The sequence below is a fragment of the Parasteatoda tepidariorum genome, chromosome 6, assembly GCF_982258835.1.
Source record: "Parasteatoda tepidariorum strain Cologne lab strain chromosome 6, Ptep-v5.0, whole genome shotgun sequence".
Classification (NCBI taxonomy): domain Eukaryota; kingdom Metazoa; phylum Arthropoda; class Arachnida; order Araneae; family Theridiidae; genus Parasteatoda; species Parasteatoda tepidariorum.
In genome coordinates, this window is record NC_141760.1 from 107,755,144 (window position 1) to 107,769,381 (window position 14,238).

At 28.5% G+C, this 14,238-nt stretch overlaps 1 protein-coding gene across 12 annotated transcripts in view; it reads right to left on the reverse strand.

Moving 5' to 3' along the window:
• Positions 1-14,238, reverse strand: part of hyd (E3 ubiquitin-protein ligase hyd) — a 100,104-nt gene that overhangs the window by 46,411 nt on the left and 39,455 nt on the right. For all 12 annotated transcript variants that reach the window (XM_071178266.2, XM_071178265.2, XM_071178263.2 and 9 more), the window contains exons 19-25: positions 11,081-11,206; positions 9,461-9,548; positions 9,108-9,238; positions 8,454-8,586; positions 5,309-5,555; positions 3,493-3,731; positions 2,581-2,705 (exon numbers count right to left, since the gene is read on the reverse strand). In XM_071178266.2, coding sequence (XP_071034367.2) covers positions 2,581-2,705; positions 3,493-3,731; positions 5,309-5,555; positions 8,454-8,586; positions 9,108-9,238; positions 9,461-9,548; positions 11,081-11,206 — 1,089 coding nt within the window. The remainder of the gene's footprint in view (positions 1-2,580; positions 2,706-3,492; positions 3,732-5,308; positions 5,556-8,453; positions 8,587-9,107; positions 9,239-9,460; positions 9,549-11,080; positions 11,207-14,238) is intronic.

The following is a 14,238-nucleotide window of genomic DNA, read 5'->3' on the forward strand; positions in this document are numbered from 1 at the left end:
TATCAATTTATGTACCAATCATGTTTCATATTTAACATAATTTCTTGAACTAGCATTTATAATTAAATAACCTACTAATGGTGAATATCAGACCTTTATAGTAAACATTTCAAGAAAAAACTTACTTCTTAAAAGAATCACCATATTGGATTTTAAACATCGCATGATTAAGAATCGTGATATTGGATATTAAAATCACACAAATATGAATCGCGATATAGTATTTCAAAAATACGGAAATACAAATTGCGACCATGAATTTTTAAATTGCATAAATACGAATCACAATGCATAATTCTCAGGTCACATAAATTCGAATTGCGACATTTGGGTTTTAAAAATGCTTAAAAATGAATTGCAATATGCGATTTTTAAACCCCGTGAATAAGACTAGTGATGTATGATTTTTGAATCCTGTAAATATGAATCGCAACGCGTAACTTTTAAAGCAGGTAAATACAAAAATCAATAATATTAAAATCACATAAATAAGAATCATGATGTTAGCCAGGGTTCGCCAAGTGAGCCCACTTTGAAAAAACCCGCCCGGGTTTTATTGGGTGGGCCCACCTTGAAAAAACCCACTTGGAGCGATAAGTGGGTTTTTTTAAAAAAAATTTCCATTGAAACTTATTTCTGCACATTTAATTTTATATAATTTATTGTACAGCATCAGTTTGTCAAATAGAGTTGCAGGATTTATATAATTAAGTTTCTAATATTTGTAAAGTAAAAGGAACTCAAATCTAATTTTATAATAGATACTATTGAAAACTTTAAATGGGTTTTTTCAAAAAGTAATATTTTAATGAAATTAAATCAAATAGAAATTTAATAATATAGTCTGAAAAGATCAATTTTTCAAATATAGTTGCATGCTTTATATATTAATAAACAGGTTATTATTAATTCATATGTTTAAAGAAATTGAAAAGAAACTTTTTTTTTTTACTAAGTGATACATTAACAAATTTAAACAGTTTTATTTTCCGACTTTAAAAAAATAAGCTAAAACTTTTTATACAAGAACATTTTAAAATTATTTATCTAAAAATGAAATCATTTTCCTAGGGTAAATTATTTGACAAAAAAAAAATGGAGTAAGTAACTGATACTCTTTATAATTATATGGAATTTTAATTTCACTTTCTATTAATAATACTATAAAAACAGGGAAGACCATTAAATATTTATTTCAGTTTTTACTTAAAGTCAAAAGTCAGATAAAATTTTAGTTTTAACTAATTATAATTTTATATTGGGTACTATATATATATATATATATATATATATATATATATATATATAATATGCGGTGCATCCACACCGATATTTTTTAGTATTTAAGTTAAAAAGCAGAATTAAAGAGTCCAGTTGTGCATTATCTGTTTATTTATAAGCTATGGTGAAAGCATACACATTTTTACCTCCTCCCGCTGGCGATGGGTGGAGACCCATGTCCCGTCTAAGCAGACGGATTTTAGTTAAAGCATGATAAACAACAAAAAAGCCACGCAAAAACTTGTGCTCTGCGTTATATAGGATGATTAAAAAGAGTAAAAAGTCCAGCCATATGCTTTTTCTGTATTCTTACGCCTCATCAAATTTATTTATTACTCAAAGCAAATCGTTTAATCTTTCCTTATATGGAAGTGAAAGATCTTAAAATAACTTCTCTTTTGAAGTATTAATCTAATTATTATTCATTGGCATGTTTTTAGCCTTGAAGTCCCAAAATAGAATTTCTACCCTTATCCTTTACTAAAGATATTTAATGAAAAGGAATGAAGTTTTAATGCTTTTATTAATACAAAAGTATTTAATTTTTGTATTACACACATATATATATATATATATTAATAAATGTAGTAAATAAACATGAGTGAAATCAAAAAGATTAATAAACTTGTTCCTTTTATATTACTGCATTTATATTTTATAATGCTTGGGTTAAAAATTGTGAAACGTTATGTATTTAACAATAAAGAAGATTCAAATATGTATTAGTGATAATGTGTTATTTAAACTTAATATAAAACACATATAACAAAATTGAAATAATTTTTTGGATTTATATTATTCCAATTTCCCCCGGGTTTTTTCAAATAAAACCCAATTTTCCCCAGATTTATTCAATAAAACCCAGGCGGGTAGGGTTTTTTCAAACCCTGATGTTAGCAGATTCCAACGTAACCAAAAAATCCACCAAACCAAAAGAATCAAATTGGCGAATCATCTTGAGATAAGCTGAATTTTACAAATATCTGCAGAAAAAACCACAGGGTCTGCCACCACAAAACCACAAACTAAATATTTTATACATAGGGAATTTTAGGGATTTTTATACTCATAAAAATAGAAAGACTGCAATATTTTCCTGTTATGACTGACAATAAATTAACTTGAAATGTTATGTATTATGTTTACTCATAATTTTGAATAGTTATAAGACATTTAATTCATCAAAGATTATTAAAAGATTTCATAATTAATTTTAAAAAATATGCTACCGATGAGAAAATAAGATTAAAAATATGAAAATAAATTTGAATGATAGTGAAGCAAAAATTTATTACTCACAGATATCTGATGACGAAGTTGTCTTGCGTTGTGCAGATGAACGAGGTCTCGAAGGTCTGTACTGTTTGTGCTCAATGGCTTGACGACCAACAGTTTGAACGAGGAAAAGAAGGATATTTTCACCCCTAGATAAAATTACAAATAAAATTAAATCGTCTTCACTTAAAGATACATCAATCTTCAAAAAAATATATATATATTGAGATTATGAAATTAATTCTGCAATCAATATAATATCAATAATATAAAATCATGATTACCCTTTCGTAAAATCAAATTTTTGTAGTGCTTTTGCTTAAAATAATTATACTTTTCTTTTTTTTTAACAAAAAAATTTTTTTAAAGGTTTTAATAACAGATTTTACTGTTACCCCAATGAATTAAGTTACAGGTGTGGATTACACTTCTTAAGAGAATTTAAAGGGAGAGAACTCAAAAATTATGAAACTATGAGAATAAAGAGATCCAAATATCGAAATTATAGAATGACTATCATCGTTCAATGTTAATGGTTATCTCTCATTACATAAAATAAATCTATCTTTATTTTAAATGAACTTAAGAGCTAAGAAAAGGAAAGATTGAAAGCTAGAAAAGCTTTTATAAACTTTCCAATCATGTTGAATCTTTAATTTTAAATTTTTGTTCAAACAAATATGCTTAGTATTGTAAAACTCTTCTGCATAATATTAAATATATGTAGCTCATTTTAAATTAAAATTTCAAATAGTATACGAAGATTCAGTAGAAATAAATTATAAATGTAGTAATAAATTAAGCTTTTAATGTATTTAGAAAGTTTAACTTTAGCAGACTTTTCCTTAAGTATAGATATTCTGATTTGTAAAATCATCCACTTTATAAAATCAAATGTTTTTTGATGGAACGTACTTAAATATAATTCTGGCTTACCTGCTGTTAGGATAAGTAACGAGATCTGTTTCTTGGATAAGTTTATTTAAGAGTTGATATCTTGATGGTTGATGGCCAGAGACCAAAGCTCTGCATTTACATTTCTCCCAACAATCACAGTAGGCCGTGGGTGATGTTCTCTTTAATTTACAATCATGACCTTTATGGCAGACACGAGCACATTCAGTGCAGCAACACAAAGAGCCAGTCAAGCCGCACGTTCGACATTCAAAGATGTCCTAAAAAATAAGCAATTAAAAAATTTATAAATTAAGAAAAACAAGCATGATACTGCAGTTTAGAAAAAAGATTGAACTTCGCATTGCAAAAAAATTTCAAAAATACTTTTATTAACATTTTGAGTTAATGCACTTTAAATTTTTAAGATTCTTCTGTTGCCTGGTGCAAAATGCCATTCTTTATTAATATCTTAATTAGAAGAATCTCTTACTAAGAGCCAATAAAAAAAAAATTTCAATATCTTGAGAGCTAATGGAAATAGAAATTCAATTGACTTGTTTAAAATTGGAATTTAGTTTAATATTTTTCACAAAAGGGTTTTAATAGCTTTGAATTTGAAATTCTCCAGTTAGGTTTGACATTAAATGAACTTGAAATGTTTTATGTTTGCTCATAATATTGAATAGAAATATACATTTAATTAATCAAGGATAGTTAACAGATTTTTGTAAGTAATTTAAAAAGGAAGTTCTGAAAAAAAAAATAAAAAACAGAACATTTTAGAGCAAAACAGTTTTAAACTGATTTCCATAAATGAGGATCTTTTCATTATGTATTAGTAATACTCATTTAAAGCAAACAATAATTTGTGCAAAAATTCTATTTCAATAATGGGGATATATATATATTTATTTAAGAAAACTACCTTACTTTTAGGAAACCAGGGTTGCCACTCAAATCTGGAGAAAAAGTTCCCTGTGTTTTCCCTGGACATATTATACACAATATGTTAAGAGGAAACAACAATTACTGCACTCTTGTGTGAGCTATATTGGGCTAACTATATTTATTAGTTTTAATTGCTGGAAAAACAGCTGAACATACTTAAATAATGCTATAGTAAATGAAATAGTTTATTATAGCTGAAATATCATGGTTAAATATCCCATAGATTAGGCTTTGAGAGGTCACCATTTTTTAAAAGACAAAAGTAAAAACAATATTCCCTGTATTTTCTCAGTTTGTAAAGAAAAAATCAAAATTCCCTGCATTTTTTTTTTTAAATATATATAACTTTATTGGGAACAAAAACACATAAATACAAGGAATATATATTCGTCGTCAAGAGGAAAATCCTGTCCAGGCGACAAAGAAAAGTAATTACAATAAATTTAAAATAGAAATTTAAAAAAAAAAAGGGGGGTATTACAATCATAAATTATTTTGCTCATCATAAGACGTCATATATTGTTGAACACTGTAATAATAGAAAACAAAAAAAAGATGCATGAAACTATATAAAAAAATAACAAAATAACATAACAAAGGCAACATAAGAAATTCATTTGGATTGGCACAAGACTGGTGTAAAAAATCAAATGCTTCCTTTAAAGTGAAAAATAGAGATCTAAATCGTCAATGTTCATCACGAAAAAGAAGATGTTTCTCATCACGATTTTCCCTGTTATTTTAGGTGATTTTTAAATTCCCTGTATTTTCCAGGTTTTCCCTGTTCTCCCCCTGAGGAGTGGCAACCCTGGAAACTTTTTAAAATGTATAAAAATAGGAGAAATTTTATTAAACCAGGAGAAATAGGCAAAATCGGGTAAAGTTGGCAGCTAAAGAAAGAAAATACCTGATTAATGTGCTCTGCTCCAGTCCATGTAAAACTACAGGTGTCGTTATAACACAAGACGTGAAGGGGAGAGTCATCAGGAGAAGCCCCGGAAGGAAATATCATGGGCTGCATAAATTTCTGCTTTGCTTCAGAATCTCTACAAGTCTCTTGGGAAAGACGCAAGAAAGTATCCATTAAAATAAGAGCAGCAGAATAAGCTCTGCCAGTCACAGCAGACATAAATGGAGTTAAACCTTGGGCATCCCTAGAAATAGAACCATCAAGATATTTTAACAATATAACAGAAACAAACAAATAACAGAACATTTTTTAAAGCTATGAAAAATGGCTCAGGGGATAGAGCTCTCGCCCTCAAATGAGGTGAACCGGGTTCGAATCCCAGCGATGGCTGGTCGATATGAGTTCCGCATTAGGCTTGCACCGACCACAATGCTGACGTGAAAAGATCTTCAGTGGTCACTGAACCATGGATTAGAGTCCCCTAGCTGATAAGCTAACTGTGACGGATTCTTGTGGTCTTCCTCTCCATGTAACGCAAATGTGGGTTAGTTCCATCAAAAAGTCCTCCATGAAGGCAAATTTCTCTCAATACTGACTTCCACCAGTGAATGTTGACAATCACATAATTGCTTTGAGAAATGTCCGAAATACAAAGTAGGTCTAGTTAAGTGTCACTGCACAGTATACATTTGCAGGGTTCCCACTCAATCTTTCAAAAAAAAAAATTCAAGGACTTTTCAATGACTTTCAAGGACCTAAAATCAAATTTTTCAAGGACCTATTCGATATTATTGTTATACGCTAGAGTACATGTCAACCAGATTTTACAATAACGCAGAAGCAGAAATTGTATATTTTTAAATCATAATGCTTATTTGACAACAACAAAAAATTATTTATTAAATTTATCAGCTAATAATATGAATGGTTGATAGTTACATTGCTGTTTCAAATTACTTTAAAAAAATCCTATTGACCAAAAAAAAAAACTCCAATTGACACAGGATACTAGTCAACATTTAAAACTAGCATCAGTGAAACTTTTCATGACAAATGAATTAGAATTAATGAAACTGAATGAATGAGTAATGCATATTACATTAAACAAGCATAGTAAATAATTGATAAAGTTTGTGTAATTGCACGGTTTTTAAAATATAAATACTTTTCTTAATATGTTAAATCAAATTTTAGGTTACAGGAAAAGTATATAATTAGATAAATCATCAAAAATTTAACATATTTATCAAAAATTTAACATAATTATCAAAAATTTAACATATCTGTTTCAATTTTTAATATCAAATTTTCTATGTTCTTACTTAAGAATATCAGTAATGTATTTTGAACATAATAAAATCTATTGTAGAACAATATTTTACAGATAATTAAGACTTACCAAGCTTTATTTTCTTTTAAAATACATCCATAAAATGTAAATTTTGTGAATATGCCTAATTTTCACAAATTGCAATTTGTGTTTCGAAAGGTGCTTAATATAGGACAGATATGTGTGATTCTAAAATCATTTTGATGAAAATTGTGGGTGGTAATTCTTAAATCTATCTTTTGTGAATCGTAATGCGTGATTTGTAAACTACTAGAATAAGAATCGTGAGCCATGATTGATAAATAACTTTAATGTGAATCATGATGTGACTTATAAAATACCTTAATACAAATCCTGATGAGTAATTTGCAAATCACTTTAAAGTAATATTCGATATGTGATTCATTGATCACTTTCAGTTAAACCACAATTCGTAGCACATTTTATGTGAATTTCTGATCCATAAATCAAGAATCAGTTTAATGTGAATCATGATGTTTATTCATAATCAATGAAACCTGTAGGAGTAAACTTTATTTATCAGCAGTAAAAACTGAATGTAAAAATTTGATTGTAAATGATACAAAATTAATTATCCTTCTTACATAAATTAAAAAAACAAATAGGACAACAATATTAACCTGTCGTAATAATGAAGTCAACACATTAAACATGTTTCTAAATCAATTAAACCCTATATATCATTCGCAAAACTATGACTAAAAAACCTAAAATTTGCTAGAAATTACAGCTTTCAAAATATCAGAGATATGAACAACAATCTGGTCTGAAAAATCTAGGAGAGAAAAGTTTTGCATCTTCTTTAACCCCTTTTCACTTCAAGCATTAAAAATTGCATAATTAGAATTTCTATAATTTTCCTTTGAATTTATATATTTTTTTTCATTACTTTTTTGCAAGAAAAATTAGTAGTATTTTAATTTCTAAAAAAATCAAGTACTTTTCTAGTACCCTATGCCAGAATTCAAGGACTTTCTGGGGCCCTGATTTTTTTCAACCAAATTCAAGGACTTTCAAGGTTTTTCAAGTACCGTGGGAACCCTGATTTGCCCGGTTTGCATTAACTCCAAATACAGTAGGGAACCAATTATCCGGAACGATCGGGACCATCGCTATTCCGGATAACTGATTTTTTCGGTTTTCGGAATAGCTACAGAAAGCCGTTTTTTTATTGTTAAACCCAACTAAAAAAAAAAATGGAAATAATCTTAAAAAGAAAAAACGATGAAGTAATACACTAATGATTATTTCCAAAATGATGGTAAGATGAACATCTTTCAAAAAAGAAAGAAAAATCCTAAAATCTTATGAGGAAAAAAAAAAAAAATTTTTTTTAAAAATGGTGGGAAAATTTATTGGATTTCGTTCCGGTTTTTTGGTTTTCCGGTTTTCTGATTTCCGGATAACGGGTTCTGTACTGTACTAATGCTTCTCCTAATCTATCCTCAACAGTTATTAAAATATCGAGTAAAGATAATATTATCAAAGAATAAACTAATATCAAATCGAATATAACAAATATTTTGAACATTCACCAAAGCGACTATTTGATTGTTGACATTTGGTGAAAGTCAGCATTCTCTTGATTTTGGTCATTCATGGTAACATTCATAAAATAAATATCATCATATTTTTCAGTAAAATAAATTTAATGGATTGATTTTAAAAGCCTTCTTTAAAAAAAAAGCTTGATTTAATACCCACCTAACACTAAATATAAACTACTCAAGTTGATCGCATAGAATAATTAGGTAAGTATCTTAACTTAAATCATTTATTTAGATTTCATACCTTGCAGTCAAAAGGTCTTTCATATAAGGTTTCAACACAGGAGATTCACAGAGACTCCATAAAATACTCAATGCTGCATTCTTCCTTTCAGTTGGTTCTACAGAACTAGCATTATTTAAAGGAGATATAGAACCTAAAAAAAATATTAAAATATCAAATTTATTATTATTTTTTAAAAAAAAAAAGATAAACTTAATTAATACATAATTGCATTTTTTGTCTATTAGCAAATAAGTGATAATTCAATTATAGTTATGAATCAATAATCTTAACATTTATTTAAGATTGTTAACATTTATGACAGTATACAATATGAATTATTATTACATTAATATTTATAATACGAAATTGCAAATTCCTTAAATAATTAAACTTAAATCAATGATATTTGTAAATAATATTTCTGTCAAAAATAAAGTCTAGAATCCCAACAAACAAATTTTCCATAGTTGTTACACTACTTTTTCATATTAATATTGAGTGTAAAATATGCTCACATTACTTACGATAGATCTATATTTAATTTACACTATTTCAAAAAACCATTATGACAGTTTTAACAGCCATAGGTTACCCCCGAGATTTATATGCATATCATCATATTATTCAACTTTCATTACACAGTGTCTCAATAAAATATTTGGTTACAATTACCACTAGTAGAATCCATTGGTTCAGGTGGCCAGTTAAGAGTAGGAATTCCTATGTCTTGATCCCTGTTTTCTAGACCAGCCAAGTTGCGTGCAGCTGAAGTTGCACGTCTCATTATTTCCCTCAAAGAAACACTAAAAAAAAAAAATTTTTTTTTAATTATTTAATAAGCATATAAGAGCAAAAAAAGAAACTAAGTATATTTATTCTTCTTCAAGATTAAAAACTCAAACAAAAGCACATTTTAATGGCTTATTTTTAACGATTTTTGTTATATTCAATTTTAAAATTTAAATATAATAAAATAATATTAGTTACACGAAAAAATACTTTTAAGTGAGTGAGTAATAACCAACCTTCGAGAGGAGTGACTATTGCCATTAGATGCAACTGTTCCACTTAGTAAATCCAATGATTCTAGGCTAGCACTTCCACTTGTATCACCTAAATAAATATAACAAAAAGATTAAGAGTTAATACATGCTTTAACCACTAATTAAGACCCTCCCCTCTTCCAACAAACATCATTCATAGCATTCAGATTAGTAATTCTCAAACTTTTTTCATCGCGGCACACTTTTAACGATTTCGAAATTTGACGGCAAACAAAGAAAACAATAAGTTTAAAAGTTGCTTACGTATATATAATACACTGAGCAAAATAATTTATGATAATAATTTTGAATGTAAAATAAAATAACATGAACTACAAAAACAACAGTACGTTTATTAAGGGATTAATTAGCTCTTCCGATTGATGCAGTTCTTATTTTGCCTTCTTTCCCTCACATCGCTTAATAGTTCTTTTGTTTTAATATTTATTAATTGTTATTTTTTTGTTAATTATTAATTGTTAGTTTTTTTTAACATTAATTGTTATATTTTGTGATTCATTGTTAACTTGCTTTTTGCTAAATATTAATCATTAGCTTTTTCAGGGTGCGTTAGCCAGTTTTTCAATAAAAAAATAAGCACCTTTTAAGTACTTTTCAAGCACTCAAAAATTTTTTTTAATTACCTTCCAAAAACAAAAAAAAATTGTAATTAGAGTCTGTGCAGTAATAAAAATTATTTTTTCGATCGTTTAAAGTACTTTGTTTATAAACATAAAATCAATAAATTCAATAACATTTTCAAAATTTTAATTTTAATCGTTAGCCTTTTTTCCTTTTGTAAGTTAATATTTAGTTTGCTTTCTTTTGTTAATTAATTACTTAAATAGTCATTTAATTTCCTACTTACTAAACTACTAAAACTTTGATTCTTTTATTTGTAAAGTGAAATATTAGATTTTCTGTGTAAAAAATATCATTAAATGAGGAAAGAAACATTTCAGTTTGACTAAATCCTGAAGAAATGTTTAAAACAAATAATTGTAATAGATGTTAGAATTATTTAACTTGAATCTTGATGACTGATTACTGTTACTGACAACTTTAAGACTGGTTATTTTCCAGGTATGATATAGGAATATTCCAGGTTTTTGTTAAAAACTGCAACTTTCCCTGATTTTTGGAGTTAAAATAAAATTCCCTAACAATTCCAGGTTTTCCCTGTTCTCCCTAACCACTTGGAACCCTGTTTATATAAGTAACTTTTTACTCCAAAAAGAAAAATAAATCTTTTTTTTTAAAAAAAAAAAACTGAGTGAGTAACTGATTTAACATTTAAAAAAAATTTTATTTAAAAAATTTTCTATTTTGCTTTTCCATTCAAAGATTGCTAAAATGGTCAGCTAAGAGTTTTTAATCATTTTAGCTATAAATGTTTAAATTCTTGTAGGTTCATATTTTTTTTTCCATTTATCATTTATATTAACATCTGTAACTTGCAGTTTTAATTACATGAGGAAGTGAGTAGAAAAATGAACTTCGTTGGAACTGGCTGTTTGGTCATATGGCCCATCCTTCTGCTACATTGGACCAGATAATCGGCTTGCTATATTAGCATATGCATTGATGAATTATTAACTCTACCTGAAAAGTCAGTGTCCTTGTTTGAAGTTGGAAAGCATGTTGTAACAGCAGCATGGAATATATTTCTGTTTCCATCACAGCGCTCATTCAAAACACATTGCAGAGTATTCTGTCCAAAAGGTGTCCCTACAAACATGATAAAACAATAAGCAAAGATTTCACGGCAACATTCATTATGTATAATAAATACAGGGTTTCCACTCAAATCTAGAAAAAACAATTCCCCACACACATTATACACAATATATTAAGAAGAAAAACATAATCCCTGTGCTCTTGTATGAGCTGCATTGGGCTAACTACATTGGAAAATTGCGTATCCGGATAGTAGATTTTTCCGTATAATAGATCCCAAGGTAAACAAAGCTTAAAACGATGTAATAAACGATCTGAATCTAAGAAGCAAAAAATAAATGAACCTCATTTTTCGGGCAATAATGTTTTAGTATTAGAATGATATCTGATCAATCAAAAACAAAATATTAGAAAATAAATAATTATTGCTTAAAACATAGAAAACGAAAAAAAATTGACAGTTATGAAAAGATTAATTGCTCTCTCCTCAATTTTGAACTCGAACGATTCAAGCAAGAAGGGGAAATTCCCGTCATTCATTAAGGTGGGTAGGTGAAGAAGAAAATTTATTTCCTCCTTATTGGTCATTCAAGTTGTGGGCGGGGAAGTGACAAATTCTTATTTTCTCTCCCATCATTGGCTATCAATCAAGCATAAAGGCACGGCATGCTGATTGGGTTCTCTTTATTTTTTCTTGTGTGACTGAAAGTGACTCCCCCTCTACGTTAACATTTGCTGCACTTACCCTTTTTCACCCCCTGACACACTAATAAAACGGTTCCAGGAAATCCCTCTTTTACTAGCCAGCTGCATAGGAAAGAAGGGAGGGAGAGGCTCATTTGTGGTCGTTTGAAAATGAATCTCCTTTCCTGCATTCTTGAGGAGGAGCGTCACTTAGATCACTCAACGGTCTTCTCTTCCCCTTTCTGTTGATTTATGGGTTCAATGCATGAATCACTAGAAGCTGGGAAAAGAAAAACTGTGTCCAAAGACTTCTTTTTTTTTTTAAGAGAGGGGAAGATGAAGAGATGTTTGTTCATTTTGATTGTTAAAAAGTGTCCGGGAAAGGGACGTCCGGATATGGGACGTTACACAGTATACTAGTTATAACTAATGAAAAAAATTTACAGAAAAAAGAAACAGCTGAACATACTTAAACAGGGTGCGTAGCCAAATCTTTCAACAAAATATAAGCACCTTTAAAGTACTTTTTAAGCAGTCAAAAAAAATTTTAAGCACTATATTAAACTACAAAAAATATTAGCAATAGGGTGACCTGGGGTAATTCCTGATCAAAAAATGCAAACATCTATTTTGTGAAAAAACTATTCAAGATAGAATTTTAATATTTACTGGAAATTTGAGGCTATATGGGATGAGTCCGTCCTATGCTACCTTCTTTTGTTTGAAAAACTAATTAGAATTTAAAAGATTTTAAATTTTTAGTGATCAGGAATTACCCCTTCTCTTGATCACTTCTAGGGTAATTCCTGATCATTTCTGATCACCAGTTTTTATAGTAAATGGGCTGTTTAAAAATAATTATACAATGGTAATTAACAAATAAGACATTAAGATCAAGCAAATAAACCAAAAAGATATTTTTAAGCAGCTATTAAAACATTTTATTTAAAAGCCGGAATAAAGATTAACACTTCAGCTCTGGCAGCAGCTCTCCCACTGAAATTTTCATTTTCAATCATTAAAAGAAATTTGCTATTTTTGCTTTCTAGAAGCTTAGTATTCTTTTTAGACTTATAATTTCTCACCATATTTATATTAGGTTAATTTATCAACTTAAAAACTATTCTAACAATGTACACACATAAAAATAAGATAGAAGAAAGGTAAGAAAAGCTAGAAATGGTGCAGATCAGAACACATTTGTCTTGTATACAGTTAAAAAGAAATTTTGTGATTATAGTTAAAATATATTTTATAGTTGTTCCACTTAATAAATATGAACTGTTACATAAGAAAAAACAATTAACTACTTATTAGCTATTTTTTATACTATAAGAAGAAATGAAAATGATCAGGAATTACCCCATCTGTAGGGGGCAACATTTGATATAGTTTCCTATAATCACTTATAATGTTTACAGTAGATGTGGAACAATTAAACAAAAGCTTACACTATTTTTATATCAAAAAAAAGAAAGTAACTCAAAATATTTATTATTAAGAGAAGGATTTGCAGAAATGTGGTGCACAATTTGAAACCCATCTTTGAAATGGAAAATGCAGAAAGCATTTTAAAAGATACTTATTTTGTTAAATTAAACAAAAAAAACTATTATTAAGTAAATGTAGTTATACTTTAGTAAAGTGTACAAGCTTTCTTTTCCATGTCTCAAACTTAAAAAAAATATTTTTTTAAAAAATAAAACTTAGGTGATCATTATTTACCCCAGAAAAAGAGTGATCGTGAATTAACCCGGGTCACCCTACTAAAAATATTTTGAAATTGAGAATGCCTTGCAAAATGCAGCAGAGTTGCACATGAGAGTGCAACAATCTCACCGAGCCCAGCTCACAATATTCACATTCAGACTCGCAAGTATTTCATCAAATCTGTAAAATGATTGGCGCTTTCATGCGCTCTGGACAGACGGTACGCTGAAATAGATTGTGGTTGAATGAATTGTGAAAATGTTGAATAAACATTGAAAAGCATGCTTTTGCATAATGCGTGGCAAAAATTGACATGGCTAAGAAAAAATATCTCTTTTTCAAAAAGGGAAAATTAAGCACTTTTTAAAAACACCATGAAAAAAAAACACCTTTTAGGGCTTTTAAAAAACGAAAATATGCAGCTTTCAGCACTTTTTAAAATGGCTACGCACCATGTTAAAACAGATAAAGCTATATTAAATGAAAGTTTATTATAGTTGAAATATGATCCTTAAATGTCCCACATATCACACTTTAAGAGGTCACCATTTCTTAAAAGAAGAAACGAAATTTCCTGTAATTTTCCCAGTTCGTAAAAGATAAAAATTCCCTGCATTTTCCTTGCTATTTTAGGCGATTTTTAAATTCCCTGTTTGACTTGCAGGGTGGCAACCCTGATAATAAACAGT